At 43.0% G+C, this 24,373-nt stretch overlaps 1 protein-coding gene across 1 annotated transcript in view; it reads right to left on the reverse strand.

The window, feature by feature from the left end:
- ctns (cystinosin, lysosomal cystine transporter) overlaps positions 1-19,768 on the reverse strand; it is a 22,721-nt gene extending 2,953 nt beyond the window's left edge. The window contains exons 1-8 of the mRNA XM_020533886.2: positions 19,692-19,768; positions 16,012-16,090; positions 15,786-15,870; positions 13,411-13,514; positions 12,271-12,408; positions 9,495-9,594; positions 8,818-8,937; positions 5,409-5,579 (exon numbers count right to left, since the gene is read on the reverse strand). Of these exons, the coding sequence (XP_020389475.2) occupies positions 5,409-5,579; positions 8,818-8,937; positions 9,495-9,594; positions 12,271-12,408; positions 13,411-13,514; positions 15,786-15,870; positions 16,012-16,090; positions 19,692-19,752 (858 nt within the window). The 5' untranslated portion in view covers positions 19,753-19,768. The remainder of the gene's footprint in view (positions 1-5,408; positions 5,580-8,817; positions 8,938-9,494; positions 9,595-12,270; positions 12,409-13,410; positions 13,515-15,785; positions 15,871-16,011; positions 16,091-19,691) is intronic.
- Positions 19,769-24,373: the final 4,605 nt, after the last annotated feature.

The following is a 24,373-nucleotide window of genomic DNA, read 5'->3' on the forward strand; positions in this document are numbered from 1 at the left end:
ACTCTCTCCGTGACTCCCTTGTCCGCTCCACACTCCCCTCCAGCTCCACCACACCCGGCACTTTTCCCTGCAACCGCAGGAAGTGCTACACCTGCCCCCATACCTCCTCCCTCACCCCCATCCCAGGCCCCAAGAAGACTTTCCACATCAAGCAGATGTTCACCTGCACATCTGCCAATGTGGTATACTGCATCCGCTGTACCCGGTGTGGCTTCCTCTACATCGGGGAAACCAAGCGGAGACTCGGGGACCGCTTTGCAGAACACCTACGCTCGGTTCGCAACAAACAACTGCACCTCCCAGTCGCGAACCATTTCAACTCCCCCTCCCATTCCTCAGACGACATGTCCATCCTGGGCCTCCTGCAGTGCCACAACGATGCCACCCGAAGGTTGCAGGAACAGCAACTCATATTCCGCTTGGGAACCCTGCAGCCCAATGGTATCAATGTGGATTTCACAAGTTTCAAAATCTCCCCTCCCCCTACCGCATCCCAAAACCAGTCCAGCTCGTCCCTGCCTCCCTAACCTGTTCTTCCTCCCACCTATCCCCTCCTCCCACCTCAAGCCGCACCTCCATCTCCTACCGACCAACCTCATCCCGCCCCCTTGACCTGTCCGTCCTCCCTGGACTGACCTATCCCCTTCCTAACTCCCTACCTACACTCACCTTTACTGGCTCCATCCCCGCCTCTTCGACCTGTTTGTTTCCTCTCCACCTATCCTCTCCTCTATCCCTCTTCTATCCGCCTCCCACTCTCTCCCTATTTATTTCAAAACCCCCTTCCCCTCCCCCTTTTCTGATGAAGGGTCTAGGCCCGAAACGTCAGCCTCTCTGCTCCTATGATGCTGCTTGGCCTGCTGTGTTCATCCAGCCCTGCACCTTGTTGTCTCGGATTCTCCAGCATCTGCAGTTCCTACTATCTCTGTATAAAAAGGAGCACAGCTTACACCCAAATTGGAAGTGGACTAATACTCTGGTGGTGGGGGAAGGCTTTGCTAAACCTACATGGGAGGATTTAAACTAGTAAGAGGGAGGGCGTCTGTCCATCATGAACAAACAAAGGCACAACTGAAATTAAAGTGCATTTTGAATGAAAGAGGCCTAAACAGGTAAGGCAGATGAACTCCATGTACGGTTGGCAACATGGGACTCTGATATAGCAATTGCAGAGAGGTGGCTCAGGGATTGACAGGACTGGCAGCTTATGCTCCAGAGTATAGATGCTATAGGAAGCATGGTGTGGAGAGAGAGGGGGAAGTGGCATTTTGATTAGGGATAACATTAGAGCCTTACTTAGGGAAGATATTCCAGGGAGTACATCCAGTGAAGTTACTTGGGTGAAACTGAAATAAGGGATGATCACCTTGTTGATATTGTACTGAAGACAAAAAGTGGAAAGTTGAGACATTTAAAGGAGACCTTATCTGTAAGAACAGGATGGTAATAGGGGATTTTAATTTTCCAAACATTGACAGGGACTGCCAGTGTTAAGGGCTTGGAGGGAGAGGAATTTGTTCAGTACAGAAAATTCTTCTACAGTAGGTGGATGTGCTGACTAGAGAAAGACAAAGCTGGATTTACTCTTGGGAAAGAAAGCAGGGCATTTGATAGAAGTGGTGTCAGTGGAGGAGCACTGTGGGGCCAGTGATAAGCCTATTAGTTTTTAAAATTGTGATGAAAAGGATAGACCCAATCTATAAAATTAGAGATCTAAGTTGGAGGAAGGCAAATTCTGATGGTATGGGCAGGAACTTTCACAAAGTTGATTAGCAGGGTGGCTGGAAAGTGGAAAGCTTTCAAAAAAGTCCACATGTAGAATCTAGTATGTAGCTGCAAGGTTGAAGGACAAGGCTGGTAGGTCAAGGGAATGCAAGACGACTAGGGGTGGTGTTTCGGGTCAAGGAAAGGAGAAAAAAGGAAGCTTGTCAGGTATGTAAGAGCAGAAAGTGAGTGAATCCTGAATACAAGACAGTAGGAGTATGCTTAAGAGGAAAATCAAGAGCAAAGAGGGGACATGACAGCTTTGGCAAATAGGCTTAAGGAGAATCAAAGGGATGCTACAAATACACCAAGGACAAAAAAGGGTAACAAGGGATAGAATAGGCCCCTTTAAAGACCAGCAAGGCCACCTACACATGGAACTACAGGAGATGGGGGAAAAATGTGAAATGTATTTTGCATCAGTGTTTACTGTGGAAAGGAATATGGAAGATAGAGAACTTGGGCCAATAAGTATGGAGATCTTTCAAGGTGCTACTATTAAGGGGTGTTGCTGGACATTCTTTAAAAAAAAGGTGAAGTGGTATTTGGTACACTTGCCTTTATTGGTCAGTGCATGGTGTTTAGGAGTTAGGTCACAACTACACAGGACATTGGTGAGGCCACTATTGGAATGTGTGCAATCCTGGTCTCCTTGCTGGAGGAAGCATATTGCTAAACTTGAAGGGTTCAGAAAAGATTCAAGATATTGCCAGGGTTGGAGGGTTTGAGCTGTAGGGAGAGGCTGAAGCTGTTTTCCCTGGAGCAGAGGTTGAAGGGTGATCTTAGAGCTTTATAAAAATCATAAGGGGGATGGATAGGGTGAATAGCCAGAGTCTTTTCCCAAGGTAGAGTCCAAAACTAGAGGGCATAGGTTTAAGGTGAGAGGGGAAAGATTTAAAGGGGACCTAAGGGGTAACATTTTCAGAGGGTGGTGCATATATGGAATGAACTGCCAGTGGAAGTAGTGGAGGCTGGTACAATTATGACATTTAAAAAGGCATCTGGATAGGTATATGAATAGGAAAGAGTTAGAGGGATATGGGCCAAATGGGACTAGATTTATTTAGGATATCTGGTTGGCATGGATGAGTTGGACTAAAGGGTCTGTTTCCATGCTATATATTTAACTACAGAGAACACCCACCCAATTAACCATAACCAGCTACCCCTATTTGGAGGAAGGAAATGGACTAGAATGGGTCTTCAAAATACTGACAAGCCTTTTGTGGCTAGTAATGCATGGACTAAGCCTTACCAAACCCTACAAAAAAGGTTGGTTGCAGGTGCCCTGTAGAGCCTTATAGTCAGGAAATTAAAAAAGTGTGACTCAGAATGAAAACCATACCTTCTATACCAATCTGTGGGACATTGGCATTAGTGCTGGGGGTAGGATTGGATTTATTATCTTGTGTACCTGGATACAGGTGACAGGTTTTGTTTTGGTGTCCAGCACAGGCAGAATCATACCATACAAAGTGCATCAGGGTAATAGAATGGAGCAAAGAATACAAAGTTACTGCTGCAAAGAAGATGCACAAACAGCAAGATCAACATTAAAATTTAAAAAAGAAGAAGACACTGCAAAGGTATGAGGGCAAAAGGGGGCTAAGGTGCACCAAACCCCACAATGAACAGATGTTTAAGGATACATCAGGGCAAAAGATTAAAGTCAAATTAAAAGAAGGATACCACCAAATTGTTTCTTTCAAAAAGAAAGATTAGTGGTTTAAAAACCCAGTCCAATCCTCTGGCATAAAACATGCCAAAAGCACACAATGGTAAACTAAAAAAGTTAGCTAAGATTTTGTAAGATGGCATAATTTCAGTAAGAGGTTATATTTAAGAAAAGAGAAAATGTTAGAGGGTATCTGCACTTAACATGCCAAGTATATTCACAAGTTTAAAGATCTGAGAGAGTGGTATTAGGAAGAGGCAGGTGAGTAAGTTAGACATTTAGACAAGCCATTAATTCATTGAATGCCAGAACAGACTGAATGGGCCAAATGGCCCATTGTTCCTGGGTTGCCTGCCTGAATGAGTTCAGTGGAATATCAGAAACAGCTGAACACCATCCAGGACAAAGCAAAGCATCACTGTGGCTCAGTGGGTAGCACCCTGGCCAAAGAACCCAGAGCCTTGTGTTCAAATCCCACTCCAAACTATGATCACAGGAACATAGCTCTATGGTCTTGTAAATGAAGTGTGAATTCGTTTATCAATTTAACATTTGATTGACACCTATTTAACACCTTCAATATCAACTCCCTTCACCATCTCCAACATTTCAGTGTTGGAGTTGTTGCAGGACATTTCCTAATACTTGGTGACCTCTACTTTGGAGAAGGGGTAACACTTGCACAGGAACACCATTTGCCAGTTCCCTCTAAACCACACCATCCTGATTTGGAACTATCACCATTCTTTAGTTGAAAAGAAAGTCAACATCCCCACAAATTCTCAACACCATGCACACCCTCAATAAAAAGTACAGGTGTAGCAGCTCACTATCACCACCTCCATTGCCAGCTTAAATGGAGACCCACACGCTAATGGAGCAAAACAGACTTAGTGAAAAACGTGACCATTTTACTTCTAGCAGACTTCAAGACAGCAATTCTAATTAAACCCATGTTAGTGCTAAAGCCAAGATTTTTAAAATCTTGGTTCTACAAGATATTGCAGAAAAACATGAAGTCATCTTGCCAATTTAACTACCTCTAGTTGAGATAAATATGGAATTGCCATATAGTTATCCTGCCCTTGTTACAAATTCCATTTAATAACAAACCAGGAAGAGGCTGATCAACTATTGTTTTCAGATTCTTGCTTGTTCCTAGTTTCCCCACTCATACCTCTTTTGGACAGAATCTTCTCACTTTTCAGAGAAAGAAAGAGACAGCCTGACAGTAGAGAACACATCAAGGAATCGTCCCACATATCCATTTATAAAGCCCTTCCCTTGAAATTTCTAGTAAGATTCTTGGATCGTTACCTGCTCACTTTGCTCATTGGGGCAGGATGGAAGGGAGCAAGGAAAGTTGCTATTGATTGAAATAGTGTCACTCAAGTTGCTTGGAGATCAGCATTAAACTTGCCACTGGGGATTGGAGTCACTCCATAGAATCCTCCATCCACTGCAGTCCCATTTTATCAGAGAATCCCTACAGCTTGGGAGCAGGCCATTTGGCCCATCAAGTTTACACTGACCTTCCGAACAGCATCCCCCCAGAAACTCTGCATTTCCCACAGCTAATGTCCTTAACCTACACAGCCCTGGACACTAGGAGTATTTTTTGCATGGCCAAACCACAGCCTGCACAACTTTGGGCTGCAGGAAACTGGAACACCTGGAGGAAACCCAGGGATGTGGGGAGAATGTGCCTGGAGTTTGCAGAGTCCTCCATGGGTGGGAGGAAACTCAGGTCCCTAGTGCTGTGAAGAGCAATGCTAACTGAGCCACCATGCCATCCCGTTTTGAAAGCAGCAGCGGTTGAATGCAGCATTCCCTCATTAGTGCACTGAAACATCAACCTCATACTCAGAGCCCTCACTGACCTTGGAGATTTATCCTTAGGGTTTGTGTAAGCAGAAATTTTTGCCATTTTAATCTGCATCAAATTATAGATACATAATCAAAATCTTACCTGAGGAATATATTTCACCAGCACAATGCCAAGTTTGATGTAGGAGAAGTAATAGACAAGTTGAAGCCATGTTATTCGATGGACTAATGCCATGATAAAGGTGACAAGAGCACACAGCCATGAACCCACCACAAGTAGAGTAGCAATCTTGGATACTTTCTGTGACCCTCGCTGCATCAGAGCAAATAAAGACAATGGATCAGTAATAAGCATTTTAGAGAATATTGTTACAGAGTGCTGTTGTAAAAGTTTACTACAGAGCCATGTGGGATGCTGGGATAGGTGACAAGGATTTGCACATCTTGAACTGGAGGGGAACTCTACAGATACAGAACTTCCTGAATTTATGAATTACACAAAGTGGTCAAAACTAATAATCCCAATTTCTTCCACTTGTCCCACATCTTTGATATTTGAAGTGTTGTCCAATTTTATTGAAAGGTTTAGTGTTTCCAGCCTCCACTACCTTCCCAGGTAGTATATTCCAGATTCTCACCACTGGCAGAGTAAAAAACTCAAATCCCTTCTGAATCTCCTGCCCTTTAGGGTGAAGGTATGCCACCTTGTGATTGACCCCTCAACCAAGGAGGGCAGCTGCTCTATTTATCCTATTCATACACCTGTCTTCTCTACTCAAAGAAAACAATCCAAGCCTAGTCTCTTATAGCTGAATTTCTCCATCCCAGGCAACATCCTGGTGAGCTTCCTCTGTATCACACTACTCTATTACATCCTTCCTGTAGTGAGGTGACCAGAACTGCACACAGTACTCTAGTCATGGCCTGACCAACACCCTGTACAGCTCCAATATTATCTCCTTGCTCTTGTACTCTGCCACAGCTGATGAAAGAAAGTGTTCCATATGCCTTAACTATCCTACTTGTTTGCTGACTTCAGGGATGTAATTCTCCCAAGATCCCTCCGTTCCTAAGCTACCCAGTGTTCTGCCATTCATTAAACACTCCCTCATCTCATTTTTCTTCCAAAGTACATTACCTTGCACTTTTCAGGGTTAAATATCATGCACCACTGGTCTGCTCATCTCCCCAGCCCAACTACAATCTTCTCATTTCCTACAACCATCTTTGCTACTAACTGCTACCATTTTGGCATTTTCAGATTTGCTTAACTTTCCTGCACTTGTTATTGTTTATGTACACACAAACAATAAGAAAGGGTCCTGTATTGATCCTTGTGGTATCTTGGACACTGGCCTCCGGTTCAAACAGCCTATACCACTACCCGTTGTCCTGAGGAAGGGAGTTGGATTCATCTTGCCAAGCTTCTCAAAATTCCATGTTGTTTAACCTTCAGTTTTCCATGTGGGACCTTGTCTAAAGCTTTGACAAAATCCATGAACTACAACAAACTTCCTTCATCCACACAATTGTATTTAAGAAAAATTCTAACCAACTTGCTAGACATTGACCTCCCTCTGACAAAGCTATGCTGACTATCCCTAATTAACCCATGTCTTTCCAAGTTGGTATTAATTCACTCCTTCAATTTTCTAATGGTTTCCCTACCACTTAATGAGAGACTCATTGGCCTGTAAATTCCTGGTTCAACTGTACCACCCCTTTAAAGAAAAAAGGGAAGCACATTGGCTGCAGGGGAAGTGCCAGGGAGGAATTAAAAAATTGTCTTCAAGCCACTGGAATCTCCTGCCTCCCCTCACAGCAGCATGGGATGCAACTCATCCAGCCCAGGGTTTGTCTGCTTCTAAAAGCTAGAGCCTCCATTACCCATGGGAAACTGGAAATTCCTCAGTCTCTTCCTGACTTCTCTACCAACCTTTAACACCCTTTCAATATCCTGCTGCTTCAGTTTGCCCCCTAATCTCTCCAGTTAACTGCTTCCCTTTAATATGCTAAAAACACTTAGGATTCTCCTTAATCCTGTTCACAAGTCCTTTATCATGCTCCCTTCTTGCTCCAACTGCTTTCTTAGGTTCCTTCCTGTACATCCTTTATTCTGGATCTGAACTGCTCCTTTTGGACTTGCTAAGGAAGCCTTTTCCTCATTCAGTCCCAAATTAACCCAGATATCCAGGGTTCTTTGAATTTCTTGTACCCTACAGAGGGAAATGCAAGAGCATGTTGTACCTGTACTCTCCCCAGCTCCTTTATTAATGTCCCCTATTGGTCTGCTCCAGACTTATTGGAAAGAAGCTGTTCCCAGATCCTGCTTTGTTTAAATAAATCTGCCTTCCCCAATCTAAAGCTTTCTTTCCTTGTGGTATGGTTCAAATTCCATCTGGACATGATTGCTAATCACCTAAAGTGTTCCCTCACTGCCACATGGAACATTTATCTGGCTTCTTTCCCAGAGAGATCCAGCTGTGCACTGTCCCTGGTTGGGCCTTCTGTGTTGATGAAAAAAATCTCCCTTGGATACAATAAAGAAATCTAACCCCCTCAACCCTCAAGACCACAACTATCCCAATTTATGTTGGGAAAGCTGAAATCCCCTAGTATATTACTAGATTACTTTTACACACCTGAAACATCTACATATTTGCTGGTCTATTTCCCACTGACTCTTTGGGGGCCTATAATGCACTCCCAGTAAAGTAGTTGACCCCCCACCAACATTCTCAAGTTCTACCCACAAAGCCTCATTTGAGAGCTCCAAGGGTTAGGGCCAGTACAGTGGCTCAATAGTTAGCACTGCTGCCTCAGTGCCAGGGAAGCAGGTTTGATCCCAGCCTTGGGTAACTATGTTGAGTTTGCACATGGTGTCTGCATGTGTTTCCTCCAGGTGCTCTGGTTTCCTGGAAAGATGTGCAGGTTAGGTGGATTGGCCATGCTAATTTGCCCATAGTGACTAGGGATATGTAGGTTAGGCAGATTAGCTGTGGGAAATCCAAGGATAAAAGGTGGAGGGGTGAGTGGTGAGTCTGGGTGGGATACTCTTTGGAGGGGAAGTGTGGATTTGTTGGACCAAATGGCCTGTTTTCACACTGTAGGATTTAGGATATGATTCTATGATCTCACTTTATTACAGTAGGAACAGTTGTAGAATTCCAAGCAAAGCCATTCAAATGTGATCTGACTTTATTGCAGTCAGACTAAAACTGCTCCTTGGATGTCTCCAATATAAAAAAGTGGTTTGTGTAGAGACAGCTGTTTGTGAAGCCAAATGGTGAAGACACTTGGAGATAGGTAACCCAAGTTAAAAACAAAATTGATCAGAAATCAGATCTATAGCACAGAAAAGTTCCTGCAACACATTTAGTGAAAGACAGCCACCCAACTATTCTAATCCCATTTTCTAGCACTTGGCCCATAAGCCTTGGTAAAACAAGTGCATTTTGAAATATTTAATATGTGAGGGTTTCAGCATCTAGCACCCTTACAGACAGGGAGTTACAGATTCCCATCAGTTTGTGCCACTGCTATAGTGTTACCTCATAGATGAGGCACTGAAAGATTGTAAACGTTGTTAATAATATAGCGTGAATGCTGAAAAAGACATCGTTTGCTTCCACTGGGTTCACACCATTTGGGTTACGCTCCAGAAATTGTTTCTGCAAAGAGAATTGATTAATCAGTGACAAATCTGGAAGAACAGCTTGCTGACATTAAAAAAGGAACATTTTAACCTGGACAGCTAAATCAAACATGGCCATAGAGAGACTGGTTTAACTGGGTCCTGTGGCTATCTGGTACTGTATCAGAACAAAGACTACCCCAGAAATCTTGCCTTACACTTGGTTTATCTTCATACCACCATCTCTTGCTTGCTCACTAGATTACAACACTAAAAACCTTAGTTCTGTTCATAGTGGAGTGTACCAACATAGCAACAGTGTCATATCAATAGCTCAGCATGGGTTTTTATACAAAGTTGGAAATCAGATCTACTGGGGGCATCAGTGACTCTAAACATTAGCCAAAGAAAGTTGAACCCAAGACACATACCACAATAGTTCTGCAGGCCAAACTGAAGACCCATACAAGAGTGAGAAATTGTACTTTCTAACAGTGACGTGTAGCACAGACAATGACCACCCCCCCTAAAAAAAACTGCCATTTCTATTCATGCCCTAACAATTTAAGGCTGCCAAGCAATTAGAAACATCACCTTAATGTTTGGAATCCAGAAAAGGCTGATGTTAAACACTCCATACGCCAAGTGTCCAGTCACATTCAGTGCCAGAAAGTCAAAATTCAATCCAATCACACTGTTTAGCAAAGGAAAAAAGAACAGATCAGTCCAAAATCCCAGGTAGTCTCTGTAGAAAGGAAAACTGCTTTATTCTCTTGGATGAATCTGTCAGAAGAGGGATCACACTATTGAACACAATGCATGATTGATCTTAACAGGTTTTAGAGCTAGAGTCACACAGCATAGAAACAGACCCTTTGGCCCAACCAGTCCATGTGGACCATAATCCAACAAACAATAGCCCTATCCTTTTGCATTTGGTCCAAATCCCTCCAAACCTCTCAGTAAAGTACTTATCCAAATGTTTTTAACTATACCTACTTAAAATTGTCCCTATCTTTAAAGATCTTTCCTTGCAGCTTAGAAATATGCCTCCAGTCTTGAAATCCCCATCTTAGGGAAAGACACCCAAGTCTCCCTATCTATATTCATGATTTTGTAACCCTCTATAAAATGTCCCATCAAGTTCCTACAATCCAGCAAAAGGTCCCAGCTTGTTTTTGTAACTCAAACCCCACCCTGTTCCTGGTAACACCCTAGTAAGTTTCTTCTAAACTCTCCAGCTTCATACTATCCTTCCTATAAGGATATCTGCACACTTCAAACCTGAAAGTTCACATTGTCTGCTGCTTGATCATATTTGTGATTCAGCACTTCTAAAGCAGTTGTTATTTTAAGTGCAATGAACAGTTACAGGGTCAGAATGCAAAAACTTAAGGTTGCAGTGCAATGGGGATTTGATATTCAGTTTGGTATTAGCAGGTATTGAAAACCAACCAACATTCAACAAAGTGAGCAGGAGCTAGCAACAGCTGTTACATGCATCTTGGAGAATTATTGGATTGAATCCAATGAATCTTCGTTACAACCATAAAACCTTAGACTCTGTCTCTGAACTTTTGACTAAGCCAAGTCAGGCTGATAATGGAACTAAGCATGGAATTCACTAACTGAAATATTTCTTGTGAACCTCAGTGATGCCTTTGAAGTCCAGCTTTTTGAAGCTGCCCTAAAGAGAAGAGTCAAAAGAAGCTACTACCTCAGCAAGAGGGGTTCTGGATTAGAAAAGCAGATCAAGATTTTGGGGGAAGAAGAGAATTGGGTTAGAACAGTCATGATTGACTGGCTGGGCTCCAGATCTAATGGATAAAACATCACCTGTTTGCACTCCAGACTCTGGACACTAGTCAAGGGAATGTTTCTATTTTACCCCTTACTGAAATACAAGTTGAAAGTCACTTGCAACCCTGGGTGGTGTCACTGGGCTAGTATGCTGTGAAGCTCACATGGTCAGGAAGGCCTATTAAAAGACCACTCTACATTAAAGCCTGAAAGTGCTGTAGATTAGCCAATATTACAAGGAACTAGGATAGAGAATTTCAGTCAACCTATAGTTAAACATCTTGAAATTAACTGTTCACCTAACAGCAGTGCTACTAGTATCAATGTAATTATTTTGTCTAGTCTCCAACTGGAATTCCAGTTGGAGACAGGATCATTTCTGGTGGGAGAATAGTCTTTTTGTTTAATTATTCCTCTTGTAAAGGGAAACACTTGAGCTAAGTTGACTTGTTTAAAAAAAAATCCATTTGCTTTGGAAGAAATTCATCCTTAAATCTTGTCAAGAAAAACAGGAACTGTTGGAGGTGGGGGAGGCAGTTCATGTTTCTTCACCTGGGAGGAAAGTTTGGGGTTCTCCACATGGAACACTGTCCTAAGTGGAGGAATCTTACCCAGGGACTGTTTGAATACAGCTGTAGGATTGTTGTAGATGTTGATGTAAGGAGTTACAAAGTTAAACTAAAACAGCTGCATTCAGAAGCAATGAGAACACAATACTGAGGAGCAGGACTGCAGTGAAGTGTAATCCCAGTCAGCACCACAAGGATTGCCTGCAGTGAAGACAATTGCATATAATCCAAAAACAAAAAGGACATCTGAACCTTTTGTTCTAAAAAACAGAGTGGGGACTGGTACTTGTATACAGTTTAACTGTTGTTACCAGGAGTTTCAGGTCAGTGACAATTATACCACATTCTAAATTTTAAAAAAAGGTGTACCAAGTTGTATGCTGCTGTGCATTAGTGAACAATATCTAGAATGTTTTTGTTGGACTGCAGTAGGTCTAATAACCAGAAGACTGACTATTAAATTCTATATTAACTGATCAAGTGCATTCATTCAGGTTTATTCTCCTGGAGAATCATGTGGAAGGAGGACTTTGTTAACCCTTGGTGTTTTACCTAACACAAGCCATTAGAGAAACCAGTCAACAGCTAATATGGACTTTGACCCAGTTGTTTACTCTTGTGCAGAAGGCCCTCCAAACTCAGATGCTGACAGATGTATTGAAGTGAAGGAAAGGTGGAATTGGCAGCATATCCTGCAACCCAGTTATGAGCATTGAGAATTGCAGAGTTACTAGAGTCAATCACATTCTAGAACAAGCTTAGCACAGGCTGAACACATACTTCATATTGAATAGCATTGTAGAAACTCAACAGGTCTGACAACAATGTCAACTCTGATAGGACTCGAGATTAATGGTGTTTCCCTCTCCACATATGTGCCAGACTCTGGTTTCTTCAGTGGTGTTTGACTAACACCTAGCATTTCACTGTATTTTTCTTTAGGAGGTCTGCAATATGGAAGCAGTGTGATTTTCTGCAAATAATCACCATTTACATTTTACCTCCTCCGCCGCCAGTTTTCAATAACCTGTGGGTAGAAGGAGATGGACCAGGCCACGAAGTAAATCCATCCAATCACTTGGTTTATTATCACCAGAGCATTGCTGTGTACCACTAGAAATCGCATTTTAACTGGAGCCCTGCAAAATAATTCAGGCCATTAGGCTGGCTCAGGAAAAATTAAGTTACATACAAATTAGTGTAAAAACAGGACCCTGAAGCATAGGCTTGTTTAACTATTCAATGAAAGCTTCTGACTTAAATCTCAACTTAAGGGATTGAGGGGTGGAAGAAGTTGGCAGGCAGATGATATTTGGAAGTTGTTAGTCTTTGTTGGAGCCAGCTGAGAAGGTTCATGAGGGTGAGCCCCGATATGGATGGATTGTTTTTTAGACAAGGATTAAAGAGGTTGGGACTCTACTCATTGGAGTTTAGAACACATGATCTCTGAAAAAAAATATCGATTCCAAATGCCCTTGTAGGGTAAATACTGAGGATGTTTCCCTTTCTGGGAGAGTCTAGGAGCAGAGAGCATAGCCTCAGGATAAGGGACACCAATAAGACAGACAAAACAATATCTACTCAAAAGGGTAGAGGGTCTTGAAACTCCTTGTCCCCTCAGCTCAGAGAGTCCTTGTGCATATTTAAGGCTGAGAGAGATTCTTGATTAGTAGAGAAAGCAAGGATAATGGGAAAAATGCAGGGAAGTGGACTTGGTGTTAGATCAGCCACAATCCCATTGAATGGCAGGAGAAGCTGAACTGCCTAATCCTGTAGTATTTATATAGTTATCATATTGCACCATCATGTTAGAGACAAGATTGTTGAATTTAGTTATCAAGTCACTGAACTTTAATTCTGCTTTCTCTCCACAGATGCTGCCAGACCTTAGAGTCCCTTCAATTTGTTACTTTTCATCTCCCTCTGGGAGAAACTAACCCAAATTTCGAGAGCTCTTACTACCAAAAAAGGCTTAAACCTGATTCATTATGAAGTTTTACAGCTAGAAGAATTCATAATAAAGAAGTGGTTAAAACTTGGGCACTTCCTAATCAGAGTGATGACAGTACTGACGGGCAAGAAATGATTCAAAGTTGCAAGTGTTTAGAGCAACAGCCCAACCTGGAGATAAGTTCATGTACCTGATCAGTTTGCTGCTGTTGGTCTGGAGGTAGGTAGTCACTTGGCCAACTTCAACTCCTCGAATGGTGAAACTTGTTGAGTTTACATCTTTTGGAAACCTTATCTGAACAGAAAATTCCAGTTATCTTGAGATTAGGAAGGAAACCAAACTCCTGATCAGTGATAGTAGGAACTGCAGATGCTGGAGAATCCGAGACAAGGTGCAGAGCTAGATGAACACAGCAGGACAAGCAGCATCATAGGAGCAGAAAGGCTGGCGTTTTGGGCCTAGACCCTTCATCCAGCTCTGCACCTTGTTGTCTCCTGATCACATAGGTATGTTTTGCAATGAGCTTCAGGTAAAGAATGCTAAAGATTAGGGTCAGTCCAGCAGTCAGTAGTTTAAAAAGGTAGAATTTAGAGATTGAATCAGATAGTAGGAACTGCAGATGCTGGAGAATCCGAGACAACAAGGTGCAGGGCTGGACGAACACAGCAGGCCAAGCAGCATCATAGGAGCAGAGATTTAGAGATTGTTATTTTATCAGGGGAGAGTGTATTTTAAATATTAGAACAGGAATGAACAGATTGACAAGGACAGCCAATGAACTGGATACATGAAGGATGTTAGCAACCAGGTTTGGATGAGCAGTATGTGCAGAAGATGGGCCAGTATTCAATAATAGAATCAATAGGGGAGCAAGGAAGTTTAGCAAAAAGAAAAAGACAAGAGCACAAGGATGCAAGTAGAAAGGGTCAGATTGTTAATGATGACTCATACCAAGACTTAGTATGGAAATTGTGACAAAGACCAATCAACTGGGGAAAACATGGTTTATTTGTCAGAGAAGCTTTAGCATAGGGTGCAGATGAAGTAAAGCTTGGCAGTGAAGGGTCACTAGACTCAAATTGTCAGTTCTTTTCATGGATGCTGCCCCCTGCTGAGTTTCACCAGCAATTTCAGCTTTTGTTTAAAATCCCAATGAAACCATGTCAGCGATGCTGGCAGTCATGTCTGCAGCACATCCTGTCAGGAATGTTCCACTTTGTTCATGGAGTAGAGCTGATGTGACAAACACTACACAACATTCTGTCAAGTCTTGAGATTTCCTAGTCCCTAACCCCACGTTTCCTACACTACATGCCAACAGGCTACAGCAGAAAGGATGAGACGTTTAACAAGACTGCATTGTAAAACCAGACCAGGATCATTTTCAAGAGAAACTCATGGTTGAGCAGCATGCTAATAAGATGTTCTTAGTGAGTCACCAGCTTCAGAATCCCTGCTTCCTGACACTAAATACTCAAACTTTTGTAGGAGACAGTTGGCCTAAAAAGTCAATATTGACCAGCACAGCTACATTTATTGTATAACTGAGGAGCTGGCCAGCTATAAATATTGTGGCCATCTATAGTTAAAACAGCTAACTTCAGGTTTGGTCAGTCAGGTACCTTCATCATAAAAAGATAATCAGTTACTTGTAAGTGTCACATTACAGATTACATCAGTTGTCACTCAAATACATTGCTTCATCTGCCAAGGCACCTGGTTCATTCTTCACCACCTGGTATTACCAATGCAACCACTGGTAATGAGGGCTTAGTGCTACCCAGAAGCACCAAGTAGAACCCAATGGGAGATCTTACAGCCTATGTAAAGGCTAGAACAGGAGGAGTTCCCATGAGTTTCCCACAATCTTATTCTGCCTTTTGTAAAGAGCAGCCCTGGCCAGCCCCAAAGGGATGCCAGTCTGATTTCTCCTTGCTCTTTCCCTTAGTTAGCAGCACCTTGCCTTTATATCCGACAGTCCTTCGGCTCAGAAATCAGCTACAAATTCCAATTACTTATATTTCAGCAATGTGTAAATTAAACTCAGGCAACCAGTTTGTGAAACATAACTAGATCACTCACTGGCTGCAAAGAGATATTGTGGACCCATGTTAGTGAACAATCTCATGATTATCTGCTGAAGAGTCTCCAGCCAAAAATTCAAGATTTGGTTCCAACATTTCCAGAAGGTGGATTATTTACTTTGTAGGCATTCTGTGATTCAGTGGGACATTCATCCTATCAAGTCCACACTAAACTTCTGAAGAGCATCCCACCCAGACCACCCCCCAACCCTATCCCTGTAACTCTGCATTTCCCCATAGCTAATCCACCTAGCCTACACATCCCTGCACACCATGGACAATTTAGCATGGCCAATCCACCTGGCCTGCAAGTCTTTGTCCATGTAGGTTTCTTCCTACAGTCCATGGAGAAGATGAAAACTCCAGACAGATGCCCAAGGGTGGAATTGAACCCAGGTTCCTAGTGCTGTAAGGCAGCAGTGCTGCCACCATGCAACCCTTTTGTCACCACATTTTTGCACTGAAGAAAGTTTTTACTTACTTGCTCAGGTAGTTGAACAATACAAGTTTGTTTTGATGAGAAGCTCACGTTGAATGTAATGATTATAGTCTCCTGCAAGGGTGCACTGGGAGAGATGGACAAAACCAAACCATTGTTACTAGGAGCCATACCATGTGCTTGTAAAAATAGCCAGTTAAAAACTAAAAAAAAAAACACTTGCTCCTAGGTGCTTTAGGATTGCAAGTGGCACCTTAGCAGGACCTACCTCAAAGTAATATCGATATCCTTCACACTGTTGATTTCCAGGCTAACAACCTCTGGCACACTCAGCTTCACAGAGGCTTCTGTGGAAGCAATGTGACAACAATCATTCATATGTACCCCATTACACAAAGCACTGTGGTAACTCAAAGGCTACTTAGAGTCCCCTCCAAACCAACTAGCTCTAGAACCTTGAGGTACAAGGGCAGACATGTGGTACACCTTCACCTGCAAGTTCCCTTCCATTCAAGAAGACTGAGTTGTTTCAGTGTTTCTGATCAAAAACCTGGAGACCCTTTCCCATAACTATTGTTGTTGGAACTACATTGTTCTTTGATACAAAGAACGTTACAGAACAGGAACAGGCCCTTTGGCCCTCCAAGCCTGTGCTGATCCAGATCCTCTAAACCTGTTGCCTATTTTCCAAGGATCTGTATCCCTCTGCTCCCTGCCCATTCATATATCTGTCTAGATACATCTTAAAACGATGCTATCGTGCCCGCCTCTACCACCTCCACTGGCAACATGTTCCAGGCACCCACCACCCTCTGTAAAGAACTTTTCCCCTCTCATCTTGAGATGATGACCCCTAGTAATTGAGTCCCCCACTCTGGGGAAAAAGCTTCTTGCTATCCACCCTGTCTATACCTCTGATTTTGTAGACCTCAAATCAGGTTCCCCCCTCAACCTCCATCTTTCTAATGGAAATAATCCTAATCTACTCAACCTCTTCATAGCTAATGCCCTCCATACCAGGCAACATCCTGGTGAACTTCCTCTGCACCCTCTCCAAAGCATCCACATCTTTTTGGTAATGTGACGACCAGAACTGTACACAGTATTCCAAATGTGGTTGAACCAAAGTCCTATACAACTGTAGTAGTTCAAGGAAACAGTTCACCACCACTTTCAAGGGCAGTTACTGATTGATATCGGACATTGGTCTATCCAGTGTACCCAGTGAAAGAAAAGCCATCCCATTGTGGATGGAGGTACAGAAAGTTGCCAGTTTGATATATTTCAACTACATGACCAGCCAACTGGTCAGTTCACTACTTGATGAATAGCTTAATATTCTATTTATAGACTTCCAGCATCCAAACTTTGGAAAAACAGCCCCTTCCCATGAAAAGAGCTGAAATTTTCATCCAAAGGTCTTGAACTTTAACCTCACCTGACCAAAGTGATTTTTTTTCAATTCATGGAACATGGACATTGGTTGGGCCAGTATTTATTGCCCATCCCTAGTTACCCTCAAGAGAGGGAGCTGCTTCCTTGAGCTGCAGCCATGTGTTGTAGCTAGAACTACAGTGCCATTAGTTTGACCACTGTTCTAGCTTACGAGATTCAGCAGCTGTGTCCTGGCTTTACCCCAGTGAAGATCATGGTGTGTGGGTCAGACCTTTCTTTGACCAGAGAACCAAGCTAAAATATCATTAATGCCTCCTTTTAGATTCACAAAATAGCCAGCCTTTTGAACACCCTTATTTTAAACCCAAATAAGTATGTCAACTTATAAACCAAAAAAAACACAGGTTTTCAAAACTGAGCCAACCAAGAACAGGCATTTAAAATTTTTAATATAGGTTAAGTTTGACTCTAATCTCAGATTGACACATTCTCTCAACCTTGATGAAACCACAGGAACATGTTTCTTAAACAAGTGTTTAAAGTTATCCTTGCCTCAGAAGTTGGTAATATTCTTTACTCAGTGCCATTAAAAACAGTCAGTCCATTTGATGGACGTGTCTGGAGGGGTCTGTAAAAGCAAAGTAATTTTAACTGGACCCCAATAGGAATTGGCAGTTTCATTCAGTCCCAATATATAGCTTGGAAGTATTTCCAGTTGGGAAATAGAGGTTGAATTGGGTCAAGATGTTGAGGGAGTGTCTTCAGTTTTGTTCAATTTATTCTAAGGCCAAACAGATGCTTGGTGGGACAGTATCCACAGTTAAACATACTCACTGGGGTCAAACTGGAGTTGGGACCAGTTATCACCTTGCCTATATTAGAGGCCCTTTCAAAAATGTGCTTCATGGATTTTTGTAAACTGACACCTATACCAGAATTAGCTTTGTCACATGTACTCATGCATAGTGAAAATTTAAAAGTCACCATTTACAGCACAATCCTGGATACAGAAGTACTAGGTACAGCTCAAGTACAAGTTTTTAGGGCAAATATTTGGAAAGAGTCCAGCATTACAGATCACAAGATTAAGTTAGAATAAAGAAATAAGTTTAGAATAGTGTTGGTTTCACTTCAGTGCAGAGCACTAGTTGGGAGTTTGGGAGTTCAGGACATTAAGAATAAAAAAAATTTCACAGAAGCAAAAAAGGTTGCAATAGGCAAGCACCAGCTGAGGAGTTCTACTCCACTGCTATCTTGGAGTAGGCAAAATATCTATTTAGTCAGATTCTACTATTTTAAAAAGCAGATTGAAGAGAGGTAAAGTTACCCTAGTCCTACCAGACCACAGGGCTGCTCTCGTTAGATGGGTCAATCTGATAGTTACCATACCTCAGGCAAGGGTGGCACTGAGGAGGAGAGGCCTTCATGGTGAAGTTAGCTGGTGCAGAAATTGAACACTTGCTATTGGATCACTATTACATCTCATTGTCCAGCCATCTGAGCTGGCTGACAGCCCCCACTCACGTACTAAACAATGCTTTAGAGTATCAAAGTGACATTGTTGTTTGTTTCCAAGGTCACCCTCTACCACTGAAAGCAAAAAAAGTGTTCCTTGCCTCATGTCTGAGTCTGTTTCTATGTTAACTCAGTATTTATAATGAGGCAGTTGTGAGCCAGATGGCAAACAAATTGCCTTTTCATCCAGTAATTCATATCCTTATGGTCAATGATAACAGCATGGAGCTGGAGGAACATAGCAGGCCAGGCAGAGGAGCAGAAAAGTTGATATTTCAGGTCAGGAGCTGGTTTTGTAGGGCACCTATGCTCTGGTGTGACAACCACCTTCTGGTCACAAACCATTTTGACTCCCACTCCCTGGGTGAGATGTCCATCCTGGGCCTCCTCCAGTGTCAGTGACACCACCTCAGGAGCCTACAGCCTGATGGCCTTCACATGGTCTTTACTCATTTCAAAAGCTCCCCACCCCCAGCCTCATCCCACATCCAACCCTCCCTCTTATCCCCACCTCCTTGACCTGACAACTTGTCCATCTTCTCTCCCACCTATCCACCCCTCCTGACGACTGCCTACATGCACTCACCTATCACCATCCCACCTACCTTCCCCAGTTACACCCCTCCCCATTTCTGAAAAAGGGTCCCAACTGAAAACGTTAGCTTTCCTGCTCCCCCAGCTCCACACTTCTGACCATCTCAATCCCTTCATTCAGAGGGAGTGTGAGCTCAGCTTTGTCAATACAAAAGTAACTATTTCTGTATGTATGCAATGTTCCATGAAACAATCTGAAAAATATTTTCAATTGCAAGAATTTAGAGAAGGTTTGGGGACAAGTCTCTAGAGGTTCAAATAAATGCAAACTGCATGGTCAGTTAGCCTGAAGAAATAAAGCAAAACATGGAATGGGACATGCAAAAAGTAGTTTAGTTTAAAGAGGAGATACAACTTAATAGCTTTGTCAGTGATGATGCTGCTGTTTATCAATAGGGATCAGGGCAATTTTGCAGCCATTTATTTTAACCTTTGAAAGCTTACCACATTGTAGCAAGTTGATCAGGCTGTAAGCAAGAGTCAGAAGGAATACCAGGAGCTTCATGCTGCCAATTTTCAACCTATAGCATAAAGAGAGGTGTTAGTGGAGATGAACTTCCCCAAACTAACCTATACCTAGCAAGAGACATGAGACCAACGAAGGCTGGGCTGTATACAGCAGAGTGGAGTAGATTAACAGATCACACACAGTCAATGTTAAAAATTCACAAATTTTGTACAACTGAACAATAAATTCAACTATTCGCTGTGCTTTGGTCAGACATTCATCTACAAGAATGGTCTGTCCAACTGACAGCAATAAGTTGGACGATAGTAGCAAGGCCATGTTTATCCTATACTGGAACTGTAGCTGTTCCAGAATGATGTCTCAGGGCCTGGATACTTGTTTTTTCCTCCTGCAAACAGAAAAAATACACAGACTAACAGGAAACAATGAAGGCAAAAACAAGACAGCACTTCTTAGCAGAAATCTCTGGGGGATTATGTCCTAAAAATCAGCCCTTTGTTTGCATTGGTGACTAAGGCAGAGTGCACTGAAAAGTAACAGCAATTAGACAATCTTGTGCTGCAGATCAAGACCAACTTTTGCACACAATGCAAAAAGCCAGGTAAACTAGTGAAATCCCTGTCAAGCAGCACACAAGATCAAAGCCAGGATAAAGCTAACTATGTAGAACAAAAGAATCCTGGTCTACAATTCACTGTCAATATTAGTATCATTTAATCTAACTGCCATATTGTTCCACCATCACTCTTCACTGAAGAGAAACACCAAATCATACTTTCAAAATTTGATAGCTTAACTTGTTTGTAATGTTTAGAAGTCATTTTCTCATCTTCTCACTTAGAACTGAAAACACCTTCTCCAATTAAAGCCTGGTTAAATTTGACTCAAGTGCATTTAGACTGCAAAACATCAAGGGAATGGGTCCTTTCTGAAGTGGCATTGTTACAAACAAAAAAGAAACCCATGGGGGTTTGGGAAAGTGGGTAAAGATGGGGGGAGACAGACCCCCTTCACCCAGGACCTTAGCCAAATGAGACACCCCAAATGGCTATGTAGCCAACCAGGATCCTCATCTAATGATGGATCAGTGCTGCTTTTAGGCTTGAGCCCAGGTTCAACAGGAGTCTTTTTTCCTGGCCTATTCAATAGCATCTGTGTATAGCAAAGCTTCAAGTCAATGCTACCCAAGATTTTGAGCATGTTACATTGACGGAGGACAAAGTAATGGCTGGTGTTTTTTTCAAATTGGAGATGACACTATCAGTGGTCAAGCATTATCCTACATCATGCTTTGTGAACATCTGGGAGTGGGTGGAGACTTAACCTCCACTTACAAGCTCAGTCAGCAAGTAGTCCTTTATGATTAAGAGAGAATTTGAGATAAATCAACCTAAACTGGGTTGGCCAGGGGTATTTTGTTGCAGCATTCTTTTGCATTGTGACAATTGGATCCCCAAAATCTCAGTAACCGTATCCAGATTTTAAAGAAACTTAACTAGAGCTAACACAATAGCTCTAGAAGCTAGTGGGATTTAAACCTGGGCCTTCTGGCCCAGAGATAGGAACATCCCATGAGGGTCTCATTATCTAGTGCAACCTACATCCAATCAGCCATTGATGTTTGCTTCTCAATCACCAAGAGTTCAGGCACCATTACTATTCTTACCTAATGCTGCCATCAGTGCACCTTTGTGGCTCTGCTGAGGTAACAATAGGTTTTTGGAGAGCCGCTCACTGGATACTACCTTCATTTTGACCACTGTCAATTGGTGAGTTACAGTTTACATGGACCAGGCCTTTACAATCCTCCCACTAAAACTGATCAATTATCCACATTTGGGCATATTTAAAAAAAAGCGTTATGCAATGGGTCTTTGCTATGTCCTTTTAAAAACCCAAAAGATCAAATCTCAGCCAGATTCAGTCAAGTGTAAGCCAGTGCTACTCAACCTTGGTTGATTGACAAAGGTGGTTTAAGATGTTCTTTCTTTAAGAGAGGCAAGATATTAACTGGGACATTACCTTCCAGCTGCAGTCAGGCTAACTGAACAGTAGTGGGAGTAAGGAGGAGAACGTTTGTGCATGTGGTGCCAGTCAAGTGGGCTGCTTTCTCCTGGATGGTGTCAAGCTTCTCAGAGCCACAGCCATCCAGGGAACTGGAGAGTATTCCCTCACACTGCTAGTGTGTGCCTTGTCAATGGTGTACAGGCTTTGGGGAAATCAGGTGGAGAGAGTTATTTACTATAGGATCTCTAGCCTGAGCTGATCTTATCAGAACTGTACGGTTAGGCCAGTTTCTGGAAAATGGCAACTCCTAGGATGCTGTAACCAGGGATTCCAATTTAATAGCGAATAGTGGGCAATAGTTAGAATTTCTTGCTGGCAGTGGTGATTAACTGCCATTAGTGTTCATCACTCCAAATGTGGATATCATTCAGGTCTTGCTCTGTGCAAACTGCTGATTGCTTCAGGATCTGAGACATCGTGAATGTACAATTATTCCCAATTCAGATCTCAGAGGGATGTCCTTTTAAAAGAAGCTGAAGATGGTTGGATCTAGGACACTACCCTGAGGAACTACTCTACCTCTGGACCAGGAGTGGCAGGTCCAAGTCCTAACATCTGACAAGATTGGAAAATGTACCAATCAATCAATCTGTTGGACGTTACCAACATCACTTCCAGTTCTACAAAAGGAAGGACTTTCAAACAGACAGATACAACTGTAGAGTATGTAGTGAGGGGAGCTAATGTCATTCGATGACTAGCCCAGTATTCCATGTTAACTTCCTAGGTGCAGAGATTCAAATCCTAGAGTGGCAGATGAAATTTGCCTTCACTTAAGGCTCTTGTGCCACAGTGGAGGAGTCCCTACCTCTGGACTAGGAGTCCCATGTTCAGAGGGGAGTAGTAATAGCTGAATGGTTGATTAAAACCCCTTCCTTAGAAACTCCTGCAGCATTGCTCTTGTGTAAGAGGCATGACTTCAACTATTGAAAAGCTTCTTCCCTCCAGTTTCCAATGACTCCAGTTTCAATCTGGCTTCTTGATGCCATCCTTGTCCCAATATTTGAACCAAAGCTGTAAGGAGATCAGGGGCTGAATGGCTCTGGTAGAACCTAAACTGCACATTGCCATCAAGCAGCACCTGATCATTGTTGATGACACATTCCATCACTTTACTGATGATTGGGAATAGACTGGTAATTGACTGGGTTGGATTCATTGCTTTGTGTGCAGAGGACATACCTGGGTAATTTTTCACATTGCTGCGTAGATGCCAGTGTTGTAACTGCACTGGAACAGGATACTCAGTCTAGCTGCAAATTTTAAAAGTTGTGCTGAGCCTCATGATTTACTCCAACTATCCAATTAAAATCTAAATCCCAAATACCTTGATCAGGTCATCCATTAAAACTTTGTGCCAAAGGGACTTAAGCCTCAACAATGCAACCCATTCTCAATTAGACTCAATTAGAGAAGGCACATTCCATCCACAATGGATCAGCACTGCTCCTCTGAAGTCAGTGCATTCTCTTCCAGGGAGCTCAGAAGAGATGTTAGCACCTCAATGGGGATTCAAATAAAAGACTTCCATCAGTGATAGTAGGAACTGCAGATGCTGGAAAATCTGAGATAACAAGGTGTAGAGATGGATGAACACAGCAGGCCAAGCAGCATCATAGGAGCAGGAAGGCTGATGTTTCAGGCCTAGACCCATCAGAAATGGGAGAGGGGAAAGGGGTTCTGAAATAAATACGGAGAGGCGGATAGAAGATGGATAGAGGAGAAGATAGGTGGAGAGGAAACAGACCGGTCAGAGAGGCAGGGATGGAGCCAGTAAAGGAGAGTGTAGGTGGGGAGGAGATAGGTCAGGTCAAGGAGGTGGGATGAGGCTGGTAGATAGGAGATGGGGGTGTGGCTTGAGGTGGGAGGAGGGGATAGGTGGGAGGAAGGACAGGTTAAGGAGGCAGGGATGAGCTGGGCTGGTTTTGGGATGCAGTAGGGGAGGGGAGATTTTGAAGCTTGTGAAATCCATATTGATAACATTGGGCTGCAGGGTTCCCAAGCGGAATAGGAGTTGTTGTTCCTGCAACCTTTGGGTGGCATTGTTGCAGCACTGCAGGAGGCCCAGGATGGACATGTCGTCTGAGGAATGGAAGGGGGAGTTGAAATGGTTAGTGACTGGAGGTGGAGTTGTTTAGTGCAAACCGAGCATAGGTGTTCTGCAAAGCAGTCCCCAAGCCTCTGCTTGGTTTCCCCGATGTAGAGGAGGCCACAACAGGTACAGCGAATGCAGTATACCACATTAGCAGATGTGCAGGTGAACATCTGCTTGATGTGGAAAGTCTTCTTGGGGCCTGGGATGGGGGTGAGGGGGCAGGTGTAGCACTTCCTACAGTTGCAGGGAAAAGCGCCAGGTGTGGTGGGTCTGGAGGGGAATGTGGAGCAGACAAGGGAGTCAGTGAGAGAGTGGTCCCTCCGGAAAGCAGATAAGGGTGGGGAGGGAAAAATGTCTTTGGTGGTGGGGTTGGATTGCAGATGACTGGAGGTTGGTGGGGTGGTACGCGAGGACGAGGGGGATTTTTTTTGGTTGTTATTGAGGGGCCAGGGTGTGAGGGATGAGTTGCGGGAAATGCAGGAGACATGGTTGAGG

This window comes from Rhincodon typus, chromosome 29, assembly GCF_021869965.1.
Source record: "Rhincodon typus isolate 14 chromosome 29, sRhiTyp1.1, whole genome shotgun sequence".
NCBI classification, from domain to species: Eukaryota; Metazoa; Chordata; class Chondrichthyes; order Orectolobiformes; family Rhincodontidae; genus Rhincodon; species Rhincodon typus.